Here is a 21,456-nt window from a genome sequence, read left to right as displayed (position 1 = left end):
GGCCAGTCGGGGTGGGGGGAGGGCATGGTCTTGGGATGGGGGGGGGGGTGGGGGAGTGGGGGGGCTCGGGGAGTTGTTGGCCTGTGGGGTTCCCTGCCACGGAGAGTTGTTGATGCCAGTTCATTGGATGTGTTCGGGAGGGAGTTGGATGTGGTCCTTGCGGCTGGGGGGGTCGGGGGGGTGTGGAGGGGAGGGGGGGGGGGGGTGCTGGGGTGGGTGATCAGCCATGATCTTGTTGAATGGCGGTGCAGGCTCGAAGGGCCGAATGGCCTACTCCTGCACCTATTTTCTGTGTTTCTATGTTTCCTGGACCTTGGGAAACCCGTTGGCTAAAGGGAGGCGAGGACTGCTGGATCCAAGATCTAAGTAACTTTCCACTTACCTGCTGGATCGATGTTTACCTGCTTCACCCACACCCCATGATCGGATACCCCCGACCCTTCCGTCTCTAGCCCCCCTCCACCCCTACCCTTCCAATCATCCCCCTCAACCTATTCCGATCTCCCCTGCCGAAGCCTTTCATATATTCCCCCCACCCCCGCCGACACCAACCTTCTGATTTCCCTCCCCCCCACCGAGGCCTCTGATCCACCACCCCCCCTCCCTCCTCTCCATTCCCCAGCTGCGGCCTGCTGCCAAAGGAATACCCGCCCGACTGTCAGCCGCTCTCTCAATCCGACTGGCTGCGGCCGGGAAACAGAGACAAAAAATGTTTATCAGGTCCCGCCATTAAATTAGTCAGAACCGGAGGGAAATCTGTTCTGACGTTTTCTGATCTCAAGACAGCCCCTCCACTCCCTCCCCACCTCCGAGCTAATATCCAGCCTTCGATGGATACACACATACTGTCCAGCGGGGAGTCTCTGAGTTGTGATCAGCAGCAGAACCTGCCGGGCGGCACTCCTTCCCCAACCTCAGGATACTGGTTCTGACAGTTGTCCATCTACCTCGACCCTGGCCGAGGTCGTCTGATATCCAGGAACCTGAGAGTTCCTTCTGATGATGAGAACATTCGAGACTTTGGGAGCCGTGAAAATGGTCAGGTTCACCAACAAGGGAAGCACGTTCAGAACCAGGGACATTTCAATCACTATGGTTCAGTAACACAAATGATAGCCAATTTAGCCACTAATCCGCCTGGGAGCTTCACAAGACATGTTCTTGATTTATATTGCTCCAGGTAAAGCCAGTTAGTATCCTTTTTGCTTTTGGGATCTGGTCTCAGGAAAGCAGCACTGCAATAACAACCTGCATTTATATAGCACCATTAACATCGTAAAAAAATGTCTCAAGATGTTTCACAGGATCATAATCAGACAAACTTTGACACTGAGACACATAAGGACAGGTGACCAAAAGCTTGGTCAAAGAGGTAGATTTATGAGCGACTTAAAAGGAAGAGAGGGGTACAGAGGCCAAGAGATTTAGGGAGAGAATTCCAGAGCTTAGGGCCTAGATGGCTGAAGGAGCGATTAAAATCAGAGATGCACAAGAGGGTAGAATTGGAGGAGCGCAGAGATCTTCCAGGGTGTATGGCTGGAGAAGGTTACTGAGATAGGGAGGGACGAGGCCATGAAGGAATGTGAAAACAAGGATGAGAATTTTTAAATTGAGGTGTTGCTGGACCGGGAGCCAATGTAGGTCAGCGAGCACAAGGGGAATGATCTGTGTGCGCTGCTCCCCAATGGCTCTTTGTAAATTTGTTGGGGGCCAGTTCCTAAACCTCCAGCGTATGCAAAGACATAGGAACTGGCTCTGTACATTTAACAGTGCAGCACAGGGGGCAGCTCATCAGACCCAGGAGACGGCGAACCTCCAAGGCCATCAATCTCCAGAAACTGAACTGCTTATACTTAAGAGCACCATCAATGGCAGCAGAACCCATGTCGTCATTCACCGACACTCCAAGGTAACACTGACATTACACTAGACCCTGAAGTTGATAGCGATGGCTTCCTGCCTTGTGGGGTTTTTTTCCATGCAATTTTCTCCACCAATATTTTCTACGCTTAAGCCACTGGCTCATTGGCTGTGGGTTGTCCTTCAGTATTTCAACCTAGCGACAACCCTTCATGTATGATTCTTGACAGTAACTATCAGCAGTCTTTGACCATCAGGCTGTCCCAGTGCCACTGCTTTTCTTTTGAGTCTTGAAACTGAATGTCAACAACAACAACTTGTATTTATATAGCACCTTTAATGTAGTGAAACATCCCAAGGCACTTCACAGGAGTATTATGCGTTACAAATTTGACACTGAGCTGCATTAGTAGAAATTAGCTCAGGTAAAACCAAAAGCTTAGTCAAAGAGGTATGTTTTAAGGAGTGTCTTGAAGGAGGAAAGAGAGGTAAAGAGATGGAGAGGTTTAGACGGAGTTCCAGAGCTTGGGGCCCAGGAAATAGAAGGCACAGCCACCAATGGTTGAGCGATTATGATCAGGGATGCTCAGGAGGGCAGAATTAGAGTGCAGACATCTCGGGGTGGGTTGTGGGTCTGGAGGGGATTACAGAGATATGGAGGGGCGAGGCCATGAGAGATTTGAAAATAAGGATGAGAATTTTAAAATCGAGGCATTGCTTAACTGGAAGCCAATGTAGGTCGGCGAGCACAGGGGTGATGGTTGAGCGGGACTTGGTGCGAGTTAGGACATGGGCAGCTGAGTTTTGGATCACCTCAAGTTTACGGAGGGTAGAATGTGGGAGGCCAGCCTGGAATGCATTGGAATAGTCAAGTCTAGGGGAATCAAAGGCATGGATGAGGGCTTCAGCAGCGGATGAGCTTAGACAAGGGCAGAGATGGACGATGTTACGGAGGTGGAAATAGTGGGTCTTAGTTATGCTGCGGATGTGTGGTCGAATGCTCGTTTCAGGGTCAAATATGACACCAAGGTTGTGAACAGACTGGTTCAGCCTCAGGCAGGAGTTGGGGAGAGGGATGGAGTCAGTGTCTAGGGAACTTCCTTAGTCAGAAGGTCGACGGTTTGTGACACACTCCAGGGACAGGAGCATAAAATCTAGGCTGACTCTCCCATCATCATCATCATCATCAACAGTCCCTCGAAATCAACTTGCTTCCGCTCTAAAAGTGAGTTCTCAGGTGACTGTACAGGCCAATACGGGAATTACAGTCACTGTCACAGATGGGACAGACAGTCGTTGAAGGGAAGGATGGGTGGGGAGTCTGGTTTGCCACACGCTCCTTCCGCTGCCTGCACTTGTTTTCTGCATGCTCTCGGCGACGAGACTCGAGGTGCTCAGCGCCCTCCTCTGCGGATGCTCTTCCACCACTTAGGGTAGTCTTGGGCCAGAGATTCCCAGGTGGGGATGTTGCACTTTATCAAGGAGGCTTTGTGGGTGTCCTTGAAATATTTCCTCTGCCTATCTGGGGCTCGCTTGCCATGTAGGAGTTCCGAATAGAGTGCTTGCTTTGGGAGTCTCATGTCGGGCATGCAGATGATGTGGCCCACCCAACGGAGCTGGTCGAGTGTGGTCAGTGCTGCGACGCAGGGGATATTGGACTGATCGAGAACACTGACTTTGGTGCGTCTATCCTCCCAATGGATTTGCAGGATCTTGCGGAGGCAGTGGTGGTGGTATATCTCCAGCGCTTTGAGGTGTCTACTGTATATAATTCACGTCTCTGAGCCATATAAGAGGGCGGGTATCACTACAACCCTGTAGACCATAAGCTTGGTGCCAGATTTGAGGTCCTGGTCTTCGAACACTCTCTTCCTCAGGCGACCGAAGGCTGCACTGGCGCACTGGAGGCGGTGTTGAACCTCACTGTCGATGTCTGCCCTTGCTGATAGTCAGCTCTCGAGGTAAGGAAAGTTTGTCACCATTCTTCGTCTGCTCCACGACAACATGCAAGCTGTGATCCTGACCAATGGATCCTCCACAGACCCAATCCACGTCCGGACTCGGGTCAAGCAGGGCTGTGCCATCGCGCCAACGCTCTTCTCGATCTTCCCCACTGCAATGCTCCATCTCACGCTCAACAAGCTCCCCGTTGGAGTGGAACTAAACTATTGAACCAGTGGGTACCTGTTAAAACCTTCGTCACCTCCAGGCTAGATCCAAGGTCGTCCCATCCTCTGTCATCGAACTACAGTACACAGATGACGCTTGCATCTGCGCACAGAGGCTGAACTCCCAAGCCATTGTCAACATCTTCACCGAGGCGTATGAAAGCATGGGCTTTACACTAAACATCCGTAAGACAAAGGTCCTCCACCAACCTTACCCTGCCACACAGCACTGCCCCCCCCCCCCCGGTCATCAAAATCCACGGCGCGGCCCTGGACAACGTGACTCTCCCAGTACAGTATTGAGGGATGTGCCTTACTGTCAGAGATGGAATCTTTCAGACGAGACGGTAATCCGAGGCCCCATCTACTCTCTCAGATCCCATGGCAATATTTTGAAGAGGAGCAGGGGAGTTCTTCCCGATGTCCCAGCCAATAATTATCCCTCAATCAACTTAACAAAAACAAATTATCTGGTCATTATCACATTGCTGTGCACAAATTGGCTGCTGCATTTCCTACATTACAATGGTGATTGCACTTCAAAAAGTATTTTGTTGGCTGTAAAGCGCTTTGGGACGTCCTGAGGTTGTGAAAGGCGCTATATAAATGCAAGTCTTTTTTTTTAAACTTTCTATTTCACCACAGTAGCAACACAGACATGTGCTGTAGTATAAAAGGATGTGATCACAAAGGGCCCTACATAATGACATGTTTGTCCATAACAGCTTCCTTCCCTCGTCCCTCCCTCTCTCGCTTTCCTTCCTTGCTATTCTTTCTCTTGCTCCTTCCTGTCATGCCATAAATCACATCCCACAGCTTGACTCCCCTCTAAGAGATAAGTATAGGGGAGGTATCATCTTTGTAAATTACTGTTATAAGACAAAGGAAACACTACTCACCTGCCCTCTCCAAGCTCGGGGAAGCTGCCCTCCCCCAAAGCAAAACAAACTGGAAGAGCAACTGGGAAAAAGTAATCATCAAATTCATAGTCCCTGGAATGAAAATATCAGATCAATGTCCTTTTTAAGCAGCAAACAAGCCTCTCAAACACCCTGTAATGGTGCAGTCCAGCATCGCTTCTTCACGAAAAGAAATGATCCAGGTTTACAGTCAGACAAGGGCCGGTGATGTGCTTTTTTGTTTTCAAAAAAAGTTTTCCTCACCAAGTTATCCCCACCCCCACCTCCCTTCTCAAAAGGCACTGACTCTTCACAAACTCTAGGGGCACTCACTACCCAACAGTACCTCACCAGAAAAATATTGGCCCCGACTTTAGAGGGTTCACACGAGCCCCGAAGTGGGCGGGGCACTAGGGGAGTCTGAGGACTTGGAGGCTCGGCCTTGTTTCCATAGAGTTACTCGGTGACCTGCCCGAACCCGGCCAATCCACTACGTGGCTGGCGGGCGGAAGCAGAGATTTCAGACAGCAGGAGGCCGCAGCCAGGTTCAGGTAGTCACTTAAATGGTGGAAGTGCGGAACTCTGGTCACTCAATGGGGGAGTGGGGGGGAGGGAGCCCAGGGCAAAGGAGGCCCAAGGCTTCCTTGTGAGGCTCGGAGGAAACCTAAAATTAAATGATAAAACTGACCTTCTACGGCCTCTTTGGACCCACGATGCCCTCCCACAGATCTGGCCTGACGGGGAAGTCATCGTTGTTTCCGCGCTCAGGCCTCCCGACTAAAATTGCAAATCGGGTCCCAATGACATCCTGCGGGTGTCCCGCTTGCCTGCTCAAAAGGACAGGTTAAATTCGGGACACAGTGGGAAAGCGGCTCTCATTTTAACTGCCTTCCCCCCCTCCCTGCTTCCGCCAGGCAGGGAGGAGTTAAAATCACGGCCATTGTTTTCATGTGCGCCTTCATGAGGAGCTTGAGAAGGGACATCAGAGTCGAGCACAATACCCATCCAGCAGGGACTGCTTGATAGCATTCAGAAGCAGAGGCCCCGAGGTGATTTTAGTATCTTCCAAACACAGACCATTTGTACTATCTTAGTTAATTCAGTGTAGGCCAGGGAATTGACCCTGGGAGCTTACTGATCTCTGCATCTTCAAGACTGCAATTGATGGTACCACTTGCCTAACAAAAACCTAAGCATTTGGGAACCAAGGCGGGTAGATGGAGTTAAGGTGCAAGTCAGCCATGATCTAAATGAATGGCAGGACAGGCTTGAGGGGCTGAATGGCCTGCTCCTGTCCCTATGTTCCTAAAAATATTGCAGCGCTGTTTTGAGGAAGAATAAAGTTATCTCTACTTGTCCTAGCAATACAACTGAAATCCTACGATATGATGCATTAATCGATTCATGTAAAATGTATGTGTCTGCTATTTTAACAAAAGGTTAAAATAAATGGGTGAACACCTTCATTAATATAATGAATATGGAAATGTTCTTGTTACTAATATCACACAATGTAATGTGTATCTGATGAGGACCTACTTGGCGGCCTGGCCCAGCAGTCTGCGCGGCCCCGACCTGCGAGCACCATCGGAGTAGGCTGGGGAACAGAAGGAGCAGCGTGGCGGTGTACCACTCGAGGGAGCAGCACGTGCTGGAGCAGGAGAGCAACGGCTGCGAAGAGGGTGACTTGATTGGACGTCACCAAGATCCAGGTCGGTGATTGGAACGTGGGCAGCGACTGCAGGAGCGGTGAGGTCAGGCAAAGGAGTGGCGAGAGATTGTAGAGGGACGTGATCGGGGCCCAGGAGAGGAGTGAGTTCAGGGCCCAGAAGAGGCGAGGGCCCAGGGGCAGCACGGGTCAGCCCACACTGCGATATGTGTGCGCACTAGGTCCGTGCAGCAAAGCTGATCTCCAGTCGTCTTGGTTAATCCTTGCCACTGGACCAAGTCCCAGCTCGGTCAAGCCCGTGTGGTGGCTGGTGTGTAACGGTCACCCCACATTAAAAAAATCCATGCACAGGCATCTACCACCCTTCAAGATTTAGTTCGGGATCTGGAATATTAGTTCCTTCGTTGAAACATCTGTGAACTTTTTGGCGCGGAAGCAAGTCATCCTCGACTCGAGGGACTGCCTATGATGATGATGACTTGGCTCAGTTGATTTTCTTGTCTCTATATTATAAGGCTCTGGGTTCCAGACTGACATTTCAAGGGAATGTTGTATTAGCAGCGGTCCTGCCCTTTGGAAGAAGTATTAAGGTCAGAAGTGTGGATGTTCTCTGATGACTGCACAGTGTTCAGTGCCATTCGCAACTCCTCAGCTAATGAAGCAAACCATTCCCACATGCAGCAAGATCTAGATGACATTCAGGCTTGGGCTGATAAGTGGCAAGTAACAATCACGTCACACAAGTGCCGGACAATGACCATCTCCAACAAGCGAGAGTCTAACTACCATCAACATCCTGAGGGTCACCATTGTCCAGAAACTTAACTGGACCAGCCACATAAATACTGTGGCAACAAGAGCAGGTCAGAGGCTGGGTATTCTGTGGCAAGTGTCTCACCTCCTGACTCCCCAAGGCTTTTCCACCATCTACAAGGCACAAGTCAGGAGTGTGATATTCTCCACTTGCCTGGATGAGTGCAGCTTCAACAACACTCAAGAAGCTCAACATCATCCAGGACAAAGCAGCTTGATTGATTGGCACCCCATCCACCACCTTAAACATACACTCCCTCCACCACCAGCGTACTGTGACTGCAGTGTGTACCATCTACAAGATGCACTGCAACAACTCGCCAAGGCTTCTTCGGCAGCATCTCCCAAACCCATGACCTCTACCACCTAGAAGGGCAAGGGCAGCAGGCACATGGGAATAACATCACCTGCCAGTTCCCCTCCAAGTTGCACACAATCCTGACTTGGAATTATATCGTCATCCCTTCATCGTCATCGTCGCTGGGTCAAAATCCTGGAACTCCCTCCCTAACATCACTGTGGGAGTACCTTCACCAACAGCTTCTCAAGGGAAATTAGGGATGGGCAATAAATGCTGGCCTTGCCTGTGATGCACACATTCCATGAACGAATAAAAACATTGTTACTAAAGCCCTGCCTGCCTGTTCACATGGATGTAAAAGATGCCTTGGCACTAGTCAAAAGGAGTTTCTCTTGTGTCATGACCAATATTCTTCCTCGACCAGCATGGGCCAAAACAGATGAACTGGTTATTCATCTCATTCACTGTTTGTTGGACCTTACTTTGTGCAAATTGGCTGCCACATATGCCTACGTAACAACTATGATGGCACTTCAAAAGTAACTCATTGGCTGTAAAATGCCTTGGAAGGTCCTGACATTGCAGCAAGATGCAATATGAATGCAAGTTCTAAATGCTTGACTCCAATCTCCCAAGAGTGTCCCCTTCTGTACCACTCTAGCATTTCCATTTCTCACACCAAGTCCAGAGTTTATTTTAGAGTAAAACCTTGGCAATTCCTTTTTCCTAATTTTCTCTTTTCCTTTCTTTCCGTCTTTCGGATGAGACATTAAACCAAGGCCCTCTCTCAGGTGGACGTAAAAGATCCCATGGCACAATTTCAAAGACGAGCAGGGGAGTTATCCCCAGTGTGCTGGCCAATATTTATCCCTCAACCAACATCACTAAAACAGATTATCTGGTCATTATCACATTGCTGTTTGTGGAACCTGGTTGTGTGCAAATTGGCTGCCACGTTTCCCGCATTACAACAGTGACTCCACTTCAAAAGTACTTCATTGGCTATAAAGCGCTTTGAGATGTCCGATGGTCATGAAAGGCACTATATAAATGCAAGTCTTTTCTTCATCTCCTGAAGGCCCTGCTCATGTTGGACTACAGCTGTTGGTAGCTCCTTCATTACCTCATCTAGAAAGAGAGATTTTCTGTGAATAGATTTCTTTCATTTAGAAAGACACAGAATAATCAAGGACAGTCGGTATGGATTTGTTGAGAGGGTCGTGTCTGACTAATTTGATTGAGTTCTTTGAGGTGGTAACAAGGAGGGTCGATGAGGGCAGTGCCTTTGATGTAGTTTACATGGTTTTTAGCAAGGTTTTTGACAAGGTCCCACATGGTAGGCTGATCAAAAAGGTAAGAGCCCATGGGATCCAAGTGAGGATGGCAAATTGGATCCAAAATTTGCTCAATGGCAGAATGCAAAGGGTAATGGTTTACGGGAGTGTGTGTGACTGGAAGGCTGTTTCCAGTGGGATTCCACAGGGCTCAGTACTCGGTCCCTTACTTTTTATAGTATATATTAATGATTTAGACTTAAAAGATAAAGAAATTTGTAGATAATACAAAAATTGGCCGTGTGGTTGACAGTGAGGAGGAAAGCTCTAGACTGCAGGAAGATATCGATGAACTGGTCAGTTGGGCAGAAAAGTGGCGAATGGAATTCAATCCATAAAAGTGAAATAATGCATTTGTGAAGGGGCAACAAGGTAACGGAAGGAAACTGAGAGGTGTGGAGGAACAGAGGGACCTTGGAGTGTATGTCCACAGATCCTTAAAGGTAGCAGAACAGGTCAATAAGATAGTTAAAAATGCATACGGAATACTTTCCTTTATTAGCCGAGGCATAGAATACAAGAGCAAGGAAGTTATGCTAGAACTGTATACAACACTAGTTAGGCCACAGCTTGAGTACTGCATGCAGTTCTGGTCACCACATTACTGGAAGGATGAGATTGCACAAGAGAGGGTGCAAAGGAGATTTACGAGGATATTGCCAGGACTGGAAAACTTTAGTTACGAAGAAAGATTGGATAGGCTGGGGTTGTTTTCCTCAGAACAGAGGAAGCCGAGGGACCTAGATAGAGTGGACCTATTCCCCTTAGCAGAGGGATTAGTAACCAGGAGGCATAGATTTAAAACAGTTGGTAGAAGGATTAGAGGGGAGATGAGGAAACATTTCTCCACCCGGAGGGTGGTGGGGGTCTGGACTCACTGCCTGAAAGGATGGTAGAGGCAGAAACCCTCATCACATTTAAAAAGTACTTGGATGTGTAACCTACAGGGATATGGACCAAGAACTAGAACATGGGATTAGGCTGGGTACGATGGGCCAAATAGCCTCCTTCTGTGTCGTAATTTTTCTATGATTTTATGATTCATCGAAGTAGCCCATAGTCATGTGCGAGTCAATACAGTGATTTTTGCAGTTTATTTAACTGCGGGTGGGGCCATCAGCGAGATTGAACCTGTCACCTATTATTCACACAGGTTCACATTCAAACAGGATCATTGGATGACATTCGGTAGCAGGAATCTAGGTTGTGTTTCTTTCCCTTACTAGCCCACGGGTATTGAAGGTAATTGGAGTACCCACAACTGCAGCCTCGGTTGAGATCAGCTGACCCAGCATAAACCAGGAATCAGAATGATACTGGGGCTAAAAGGTTAAATTACGAGGACAGTTTGCACCATAAGGCCCTGGTGAGACCGCACCTGGAGTATTGTGTACAGTTTTGGTCTCCTTACCCAAGGAAGGATACACTTGTCATAGAGGGAGTGCAATGAAGGTTCACCAGACTGATTCCTGGGACAGGGGCAATGTCCTGTGAGGAGAGATTGAGTAGACTGGGCCTATATTCTTTAGGGTTTAGAAGAATGAGAGGTGATCTCATTGAAAGATACAAAATTCTTACAGGGCTCGGCAGGGTAGATGCAGGGAGAATGTTTCCCCTGGCTGGGGAGTCCCGAACTAGGGGTCACATTCTCAAAATAAGGGGTTGGCCATTTACATAAGAACTAAGGGTAGGAGTAGGCCATATGGCCCCTCGAGCCTGCTCCGCCATTTAAGATCATGGCTGATCTGATCATGAACGTCCACTTCCCTGCCTGCTCTCCATAACCCCTTATCCCCTTATCGTTTAAGAAACTGTCTATTTCTGTCTTAAATTTATTCAATGTCCCAGCTTCCACAACTCTGAGGCAGCGAATTCCACAGATTAACAACCCTCAGAAGAAATTTCTCCTCATCTCTGTTTTAAATAGGCGACCCCTTATTCTAATGAGAGAGGATTAATTAGCAATCTGGTCATGTGAGGCCCCTTGGGGAAGAGTGACCATAATATGGTAGAATTCTTCAAAAAGATGGAGAGTGACACAATTAATTCAGAGACTAGGCTCCTGAACATAAAGAAAGGTAAATTCGATGGTATGAGACGTGAATTGGCTAGGATAGACTGGCGAGTGATACTTAAAGGGTTAACGGTGGGTAGGCAATGGCAGACATTTAAAGATCACATGGATGAACTTCTTCAATTGTACATCCTTGTCTGGCATAAAAATAAAACGGGGAAGGTGGTGCAACAGTGGCTAACAAGGGAAATTAGAGATAGATAGTGTTAAATCCAAGTAAGAGGCATATAATTTGGCCAGAAAAAGCAGCAAACCTGAGGACTGGGAGAAGTTTAGAATTCAGCAGAGGAGGACAAAGGGTTTAATTAGGAGGGGGGAAATAGAGTATGACAGTAAGCTTGCAGGGAACATAAAAACTGACTGCAAAAGCTTCTATAGATATGTGAAGAAAAAAAGATTAGTGAAGACAAATGTGGGTCCCTTGCAGTCAGAATCAGGTGAATTTATAATGGGGAACTAAGAAATGGCAGACCAATTGAACAAATACTTTGGTTCTGTCTTCACTAAAGAAGACACAAAATAACCTTCCGGAAATACTAGGGGACCAAGGTTTCTAGCGAGAAGGAGGAACTGAAGGAAATCCTTATTGGTCAGCAAATTGTGTTAGGAAAATTGATGGAATTGAAGGCCGATAAATCCCCAGGGCCTGATAGTCTGCATTCCAGAGTACTTAAGGAAGTGGCCCTGGAAATAGTGGATGCATTGGTGGTCATTTTCTAACATTCTATAGACTCTGGATCAGTTCCTATGAATTGGAGTGTAGCTAATGTAACCCCACTTTTTAAAAAAGGAGGGAGTCAAAACGGGGAATTATAGACCGGTTAGCCTGACATTGGTAGTGGGGAAAATGTTGGAATCAGTTATTAAAGACGTAATAGCAGCGCATTTGGAAAGCAGTGACAGAATTGGTCCAAGTCAGCATGGATTTATGAAAGGGAAATCATACTTGACAAATCTTCTAGAATTTTTTGAGGATGTAGCTACTAGAGTGGACAAGGGAGAACCAATGGATGTGCTGTATTTGGACTTTCAAAAGGCTTTTGACAAGATCCCACACAAGAGATTAGCGTGCAAAATTAAAGCACATGGTATTGGAGGTAATGTATTGATGTGCATAGAGAACTGGTTGACAGACAGGAAGCAAAGAGTAGGAATAAACAGGTCCTTTTTATGAATGGCAGGCAGTAACTAGTGGGGTGCCGCAATGTTCAGTGCTGGGACCCCAGCTATTTAAAATATACATTAATAATTTAGGCAAAGGAATTGAATGTAATATCTCCAAGTTTGCAGATGACACTAAGCTGGGTGGCAGTGTGAGCTGTGAGGAGGATGCTAAGAGGCTGCAGGGTGACTTGGACAGGTTAGGTGAGTGGGCAAATGCATGGCACATGCAGTATAATGTAGATAAATGTGAGGTTATCCACTTTGGTGGCAAAAACAGAAAGGTAGATTATTATCTGAATGGTGACAGATTAGGAAAAGGGGAGGTGCAACGAGACCTGGATGTCATGGTATTTTCAGTCATTGAAAGTTGGCATGCAGGTACAGCAGGCGGTGAAGGCGGCAAATGGCATGTTGGCCATCATAGCGAGAGGATTTGAGTATAGGAGCAGGGAGGTCTTACTGCAGTTATACAGGGCCTTGGTGAGGCCACACCATGAATATTGTGTACAGTTTTGGTGGTCTAATCTGAGGAAGGACATTCTTGCTATTGAGGGAGTCCTGCGAAGGTTCACCAGACTGATTCCCGGGATGGCAGGACTGACATATGAAGACTGGATCGCCTTGGCTTATATTCACTGGAATTTAGAAGAATGAGAGGGGATCTCATAGAAACATATAAAAATCTGACGGGATTGGACAGGTCAGATGCAGAAAGAATGTTCCCAATGTTGGGGAAGTTCAGAACCAGGGGTCACAGTCTAAGGATAAGGGGTAAGCCATTTAGGACCGAGATGAGGACAAACTTCTTCACTCAGAGAATTGTGAACCTGTGGAATTCTCTACCACAGATAGTTTTTAAGGCTAGTTCGTTAGATAAATTCAAAAGGGAGTTAGATGTGGCCCTTACGGCTAAAATGGATCAAGGGGTATGGAGAGAAAGCAGGAATGGGGTACTGACATTGCATAATCAGCCATAATCATATTGAATGGTGGTGCAGGCCCGAAGGGCCGAATAGCCTACTCCTGCACCTATTTTTTGTCGCGGGGGGTTGTGGGGCTGGAGGTGATTACAGAGATAGGGAGTGACGAGGTCATGGAGGAATATGAAAACAAGTATTGAAAACTGGGTGCCGATGTAGGTCAGGAACCTGTGTCCTTCTGCTCTGTCCGGCTCATTGTTACACAAAGTGGCACCTTTCCCATCACAGAAACTCTCCATTTTTTTGTATCAACTTTTAGATCTTTAAGGTGTTAGGGAATAAATTTTTTGTGCAAATACACATATTTTGGGTGTATTAACTCCCGAGGCTTGTCATCATTATCCTCTAGGTATCAGGGCATATCTCTACATCATTTGTTAAATGTTAATTAGAATTGACTTTTGTTTGCAACACATTACATTCATAATACGCAGCACACAAGTTGGAGTCTGCGTGCTGCAATGTGATAGTAAGAAAGCCTTACACAAGGGGCTGCCAAACAACCGTGGAGATGGATTTTGGCAAAGATAAAGTCCACGGATGTGCTCACTCATGAAGCCATAATTCAACCCCCTCATCCCCGGAATCAACCTTGTGAACCTTCTCTGAACTGCCTCCAAAGCAAGTATATCCTTTCGTAAATATGGTAACCAAAACTGTACGCAGTATTCCAGGTGTGACCTCACCAATATTTCCCTGCTTTTATACTCCATCCCTTTTGCAATAAAAGCCAAGATACCATTGGCCTTCCTGATTACTTGCTATACCTGCATACTATCCTTTTGTGTTTCATGCACAAGTACCCCCCGGTCCCGCTGTACTGCGGCACTTTGTAATCTTTCTCCATTTAAATAATAACTTGCTCTTTGATTTTTTTCTGCCAAAGAGCATGACCTCACACTTTCCAACATTATACTACATCTGCCAGGAGAAATTTCTTCACTCAGAGGTGTGGTGAATCTTTGGAATTCTCTACCTCAGAGGGCTGTGGAGGCTCAGTCTTTGGGTGTATTCAAGACAGAGATCAATAGACTTTTGGATATTAAGGGAATCAAAGGATATGGGGACAGTGCAAGAAAGTGGAGTTGAGGTAGATCAGCCCTGGTCGTATTGAATGGCAGTGCAGGCTCAAGGGGCCATATGGCCTACTCCTGTTCCTATTTCTTATGTTCTTATGTTCATAGACTGTTATTTCTGTACACTTTGTATATCGGACTCCGCGAGGTATGAGGTTCCTGTGTGTTTGGGGAAGTGAAGGCAAGGGTGGGATGTCTGGACAATCCAGTGATGATTTGGCTGTCCATATTATAATGCAGTTATGAATGCGTAATACGTGATTGGAAAATGTGAAGACAGATACACCCATTAATTTACTCATTTTTATGATTCTGTTGACAATGAAGCAAAAGTAGTAACCCTGGCCAATTTCTTTCTCCTTGATGTTTGTATTCCCTTGAATAATTATGTATTTGTATTTATAATTTTTTTTAAATAAAAATCTGAAATGAAAAAGGCTTTTATTCCCTTGAATATAGAAAATGAAGGGGTGATCTTATTGAGGTGTTTAAGATGATTGAAGGAATTGATAGGGTAGAGAGAGAGAAACTGTTTCCTCTGGTAGGAGTGTCCAGGGCAAGGGGGCATAACCTTAACATTAGAGCTAGGCAGGTTCTGGGGTGATGTCCAGAAGCATTTTTTCACACAAAGGGTAGCAGAAATCTGGAAGTTTCTTCCCCCAAAGAACTGTTGAGGCTGACGGTTAGTTGAAAATGTAAAAATTGAGATTAATAAGAGTTTTGTTATGCAAGGGTATCAAGGTGGGCAAATGGAGTCGAGATACAAACGGTCTAATTGTATGGTGGAATAGGCTCGATGGGCTGAATGGCCTACTCCCGTTCCTATGTTCTTATGTCCTACATTACAACACTTAAAAAGTATTTCATTGGCTGTAAAGCAGTTTGGAACGTGCCGAGGTCGTGAAAGGTGCTATATAAATGTAAATCTTTCTTTTGATTTTCTTCCTAAGTTCGAACTAGGATCTTCCTGGCCTGTGTCATATCGGGCATTGCGCTTACTCTTCATCTTCTTAGGCAGCCTCCCGGAGTTGAGGATGACTTGCTTCCACACTAAAATTAGTTCAAAGGTGACTGATGAGTCCAATACAGGATCTGCAGTCTCTATCACATGTGGGCAGATGATGGTTGGAGGGACGGGTGGGTGGGGTGCTTGATTTGTCGTATGCTCCTTCCGCTGTTTGTACTTGGCTTCTGCATGCTCCCGAAGTGTTCGCCACCTTCTCGAATGCTTCTCCTCCACTTTGAGCGGTCTTGGGCCAGGGAGTCCCAAGAGTTTGTGGGGATGTTATTTTTTTTTAAAAAAGGAGACTTGGAGGGTGTCTTTGAAGCGTTTTCTCTGCCTTCCTGGGGCTCGCCTGCCGTGACGTAGCTCAGAGTAGAGTGCTTGTTTTGGAGCCCTTGCCTACTAAGCCACTGGGGGGAGCTCTTTTCATTGTTAACTGTTTTATTCCTTCTCTTCTACACACAGCCGTCCCCAACGGATGAATGTTTCTTCCTGGAAACGCTGGAGGAGAATGGTTATAACACCTACAAGTCTAAGGAGTATGTGGAGAGGAACTGGTATGTTGCCATCCGAAAGAACGGAAATACCAAGCCAGGACCAAAAACTAATATTGGACAGAAAGCAATCCTGTTTCTTCCCATGCAAGTTACAAGTGATTAAAAGCAGAAACGCAGCACTAAACAGCCACCTGATTGAAGCAGCCTCTGAATGTAGTGGAGTGGGACCCACGTGGATTAAGCAATTGCAGAGACTAGTAATAATGACAGGCAATGGAAGCGGGACCCGTTGTTTTTTCCCCCCCTTGTTTTTGCCCCTGTTCTACCTTCTTGTCCTGAAAGCGCTGACTCCCCCTGGGGAGGGCAGGGGAGGGCCTGGCTCCAGGGGCACCTTCTGGTACCTCACTGAAGTGGCCGTCCTTCATGTCTGAGCCTAGATAGAGAGTGATGGTCAAGGGCATCGGAGCCAAGCCAGTCCCTGACCTCGCTGGACAGAATGTACACATAACAGCAGCTGGCTGGAGAGTGGGAGCAGGGTCCTTGGCTAACTTTCACAATTGCTAGCCCAGGCCACTGAAGGTGGGCAATTGCACCTTCCTCACTAAGCCAAACCGACCAGAGAAGGAACCAAGAGCCTTCTGGAAGTGTACAGTTCATTAACAGAATAGGCGCATATCTTCTCAACTGTGGGGTGGGGGCACGAGGGACCTGTGTTGAGCAGCTGGGCCGGCCATTGCCTCTCTATAACGGACGTTAGAGAGCAGATTTTCTGAATCCTCATCTGCAGTGAAGTACTCGTCTATGGTTGCCAACTCTAGTTGGGCGCATTCCTGGAGGTTTCAACACATGACATCTCGGCTCCCACCAACCCGCCCAGTTCATTTCCCCCAGCTCCAATATTTTATAACTAATAAACAAACGTGTTCAAAGAAATTGGAGAGTTTTTTTTTGATGCCCATATGATTTTGTTCTCCCGGGTTGCTCGCGGCGGTGATTGGTCTTTAATTCCCTGAGACTCCAGGGCTATCCTGGAGAGTTGCCAACCATTGGCCTGCTACAAGCTTGGATTGGAAAAACACAGGCAGACTGCCCGCAGTTTGCTGATCTGCGATCGTGGTGGGCCAAATACCTCGTTTTGAGTCAGGACTCAAAAAAAGTATGTGTGTCTTAGGATGTTATATATCAGCATTTCTCAGCTCATTTCAAAAGTCACCTGCTTTAAGCAGCCAACCCCAAAGGTGATAGATTAATGATGTGAATCCAATTCACTGTGCTGTCTGTATACTGTAAGCATGGATTTATTCCTTAATTGTTTGGATGAGATCAGTAAAAGAATTAGTGAAATCCATAGGTAGTGTTTTCCTTTTTATAATTTATGCCTGAAATTATGTAATAAAGGGACTCTTGTGATAAAGTGATCTGGATGTCACAAATGCACAGTGACGTGAATGATGCTATCACAGTGCTACATTTTCTGCCTGTTGACTGAGTGGAAATCGACTGTCACCAATCAAACCAGTGCCAATTTTGTTTTCAAACAGCACCATTTGGTAATAAATAACCAGTTCCTGCTAATGCCATGCCCTGCCGTTTACCACATGGCTATTCCATCAGTCGCTGCACAAACCTTTCCAGTGGCCAGTACAGGGAATGTTCAAACTGAGTTTGATAGCAAATTGTTCCAACATCGCAGATAATCCTGGAACCTCTAACTCTCATTCTCGTTTGATTTTTTTTTGGTGTGTGATCCTCTATCAACTCGCAGCCTTTTAATATCCTCTATTAGATCTTCTTCTCTATCAACCTTTCATTTTCTTCTCTCATTCTCTTTTGCTTGCTTTGTTTCACGTTCCCCTTTCATTCTCATTCTTTTGCTTTTATCGTTTCGGGTATCAGCTTTGGCTCAGTTGGTAGCGCTCTCGTCTCAAGAGTTGTGGGTTCAAGCCCAAAACCTAGGAAGGCGCTTCAGTGCAGTACAGCGCGAATGGTGAATCATAGAATCATAGACTGGTTACGGCACGGAAGGCCCGTGCCAGCTGTCTGCAAGAGTACCTCCCCCGCCCTTTCCCTGTAGCCCTGCAAACTTATTTCTTTCAGGTAGTGACCCAATTCCCTTTTGAAAGCAGTGATTTGAATCCGCCTCCACCACCCTTTCAGGCAGTGCATTCCAGATCCTGTGTAAAAAAGGTTTTTTTTATGTCGCCTTTGGTTCTTTTGCCAATCACCTGAAATCTCTGCCCTCTAGTTTCATTCTAGCTATTCTGTCCAGACCTCTCATGATTTTGAACACCTCTATCAAATCTCCTCTCAATCTTCTCTGCTCTGAGAGCAACCCCAGCTTCTCCAGTCCATCCACGTAACTGAAGTCCCTCATCCCTGGAATCATTCTCGTAAATCTTTTCTGCACCCTCTCCTAGGCCTTCACATCCTTCCTAAAGTGCGGTGGCCAGAATTGGACACAATATTCCAGTTGTGGCCGAACTAGTGTTTTATACAGGTTCACACAATTTCCACACTTTTGCACTCTATGGGCCCAAGTTTCAGCCTCAGTTGCTCCTGATTTTTTGGAGCAACTGGGGTAGAACGGAGTATCTTATAAATTCAAATTCTCGGCATTTAGTTTGCTCCAGTTCTAGTCAGTTCGAACAGTTTCACTTTGGAACAGAATTTTTTTTTCAAAAGGGGGCGTGTCCGGCCAATTACGCCTGTTTCCAAAGTTTCGGCAGTGAAAATTTACTCCAAACTAACTTAGTAAGTGAAGATTTTTGTACGCTCGAAAAAACCTTGTCTACACTTTAGAAAATCAGGCGTAGGTTACAAATCAGGCGTAGGGAATGGGGGGAGGGGGGTTTAAAGGGAAGTTTACAAACATTAAACACTTCAGTTTTACAAATAAAGAGCCATCATCAATAATAAATGATAAAAACATCAATAAAATCAAAAAAAATTAATAAGAAATATTTTTTTTTCAAATCAATCAATAAAACATTTTCTACTTACCGACTGCAGCACCGGGAGCCCTCCAACAGCGTGCTGGGATGTCCCCCCGCCCCCCACCCCCAACCACCCACCAGTGTGTCTCTGTCAGTGTCTCTATCTCTCTGTCTGTCTGTGTCTCTCACTCTCTATCAGTGTCTGTGTTTCTGACAGCAGGGGGAGGATGGGGAGGGGGGGGGGGGGAGGGGGAGGAGGGGTGGTGGAGTGGGGGAAGAGGGGGTATAGTGGGGGAAGAGGGGGTGGAGGGGGAGGGGGGGTGACAAGTGTGAGAAGGGAGGGGGGGGTGAGAAGGGAGGGGGGGGTGAGAAGGGAGGGGGGGTGAGAAGAGAGGGGGGATGAGAAGGGAGGGGGGGGAGGGGGGGGTGAGAAAGGAGGGAGGGGAAGGGGGGAGACAAGGGTGGGAAGAGAGAGAGAGAGAGAAAGATAGAGAAGGGAGAGAGAGAGAGAGAGAGAAAGAAAGGAGAGGGAGGTTGAACGGGCCGGGCCCGGCCGGGCCCAAGACTTCGAGCTTAGACTTACCGGATTGACAGGTAGGTGGCGTCGGGTCCGGGAGCGCGGGTCGGGTCGGTCGGGGGGGGCGGAGATCGGTCGGGGTGGCGGGGAGATCGATCGGGGAGGTGAGGGAGGAGATTGGTCGGGGGGAGGGAGGGTGGGGGGAGGAGATCGGTCGGGAGCGGAGGTCGGTCGGGGACGGGGGGTGGGGGAAAGTCGGGAGCGGGGGAAGCGGAGGTCGGGTCGGGAGGGGGGGGGGTGGGAGCGGGCGTCAAGTCGGGTCCGGTCCAGAGGAAGCAGGAGCTGGGCATGGGAGGCAGCCTTATGCACGTAGCCCCAGTGAGGCCATTTGGCCAGGGCTTGGGGTTGCGTGCTTCGGGCCCCTCCCACACAGTTTTGGGCGCCTGGAGCTACTGCAGATGCGCGCCCACTGTAGCGCGCATGTGCAGAGGTCCCGGCACTGTTTTCAGCGCAGGGACCTGGCTCCGCCCCCTACAGCTTTTGCTGCGCCTCGCCAAGGGCCAGAGGACCAGCAGGGAGCCGGAGAATCTGAAAGTTTTTTTTAGGCGCACTTTGGGGCGTGAAAAACGGACGTCCAGGTCGAGTCTGCGCCGTTCTAGGTGCGGCCCGAAACTTGGCCCTATATCTCTATTCATGAAGCCCAGGATCCCGGAAGCTTTTTTAACCGCTTTCTCAACTGGCCCTGCCACGTTCAACGATTTGTGCACATATACCCCTAGGTCTCTCTGTTCATGCACCCCGTTTAGGATTGTACCCTTTAGTTTATTTTTCTGTGCACTGTTGGAAATGCTGTCTTTCAGATGAGACGTTAAACATCTGCCCTCTCAAGTGGATGTAAGATTCCATGACACTATTCGAAGAAGAGCAGGGGAGTTTTCCCTGATGTTCTGGCCAGTATTTGTCCCTCAAGCAACATCACTAAAACAGATGATCTGGTCATTATCACGTTGCTATTTGTGGCCCCCGCGACCTGCGAGAGAACAGCTCCGCAGGTCGACATGTATAAGAGCTGGAGCGGCGTATCACTTCAACCTGCAGCGCAAGCTGGTCTAAGTGTACGACAATTTTGAGATGGGCGACTGGGTGACATCATCAAAACCCTGGTCGCCATTTTGGAGAGCGGGCAGGAACATCGGCAGGACCCAGGTACCGAGGAGTGGGAAGGTCGGGGCGGATGAGCGGTGAGTACTTGTGGCGAGATGCGGTGAATGTTTGTGGTGGAGGAGTGGCGAGAGATCGTGGTGGAGGTGCGACAGATGAGGGTACGGGACCCAGAAGAGCCGAGTGCCCAGAGGCAGCACGGGCCAGCCCACAATGCGATATAGAAACATAGAAAAATAGGTGCAGGAGTAGGCCATTCGGCCCTTCGAGCCTGCACCGCCATTCAATAAGATCATGGCCGATCATTCCTTCAGTACCCCTTTCCTGCTTTCTCTCCATACCCCTTGATCCCCTTAACCGTAAGAGCCTCTTGAATATATCCAGTGAACTGGCATCAACAACTCTCTGCGGCAGGAAATTTCACAGGTTAACAACTCTCTGAATGAAGAAGTTTCTCCTCATCTCAGTCCTAAATGGCCTTATCCTAAGACTATGTTCCCTGGTTCTGGATTTCCCCAACATCGGGAACATTCTTCCCGCATCTAACCTGTCCAGTCCCGTCAGAATCTTATATATTTCTATGAGATCCCCTCTCATCCTTCTAAACTCCAGTGTATAAAGGCCCAGTTGATCCAGTCTCTCCTCATATGACAGCCCAGCCATCCCTGGAATCAGTCTGGTGAACCTTCGCTGCACTCCCTCAATAGCAAGAACATCCTTCCTCAGACTAGGGGACCAAAACTGAGCACAATATTCCAGGTTAGCCCACACCAAGGCCCTGTACAACTGCAGTAAGATCTCCCTACTTCTATATTCAAATCCCCTAGCTATGAAGGCCAACATACCATTTGCCTTCTTTACCGCCTGCTGTACCTGCGTGCCCACTTTCAGTGACTGATGAACCATGACACCCAGGTCTCGTTGCACCTCCATCGTCCCCTACATTACAACAGTCACTATTCTACAAAAGTATTTCATGGGCTGTAAAGCGCTTTGGGACATCCTGA

At 47.6% G+C, this 21,456-nt stretch overlaps 1 protein-coding gene across 2 annotated transcripts in view; it reads left to right on the top strand.

Moving 5' to 3' along the window:
- The window catches only part of LOC139262856 (fibroblast growth factor 1-like), a 70,586-nt gene extending 53,446 nt beyond the window's left edge, over window positions 1-17,140 (top strand). For both annotated transcript variants that reach the window (XM_070878065.1, XM_070878064.1), the window contains exon 4: window positions 15,807-17,140. In XM_070878065.1, coding sequence (XP_070734166.1) covers window positions 15,807-16,001 — 195 coding nt within the window. In that variant the 3' untranslated portion in view covers window positions 16,002-17,140. The remainder of the gene's footprint in view (window positions 1-15,806) is intronic.
- The last annotated feature ends 4,316 nt before the right edge of the window (window positions 17,141-21,456 follow it).

The sequence above is a fragment of the Pristiophorus japonicus genome, chromosome 4 (genome assembly GCF_044704955.1).
Source record: "Pristiophorus japonicus isolate sPriJap1 chromosome 4, sPriJap1.hap1, whole genome shotgun sequence".
Classification (NCBI taxonomy): Eukaryota; Metazoa; Chordata; class Chondrichthyes; family Pristiophoridae; genus Pristiophorus; species Pristiophorus japonicus.
The sequence above is the reverse complement of the archived record's forward strand: the minus strand, read 5'-3'. Positions and strand labels throughout refer to the sequence as shown.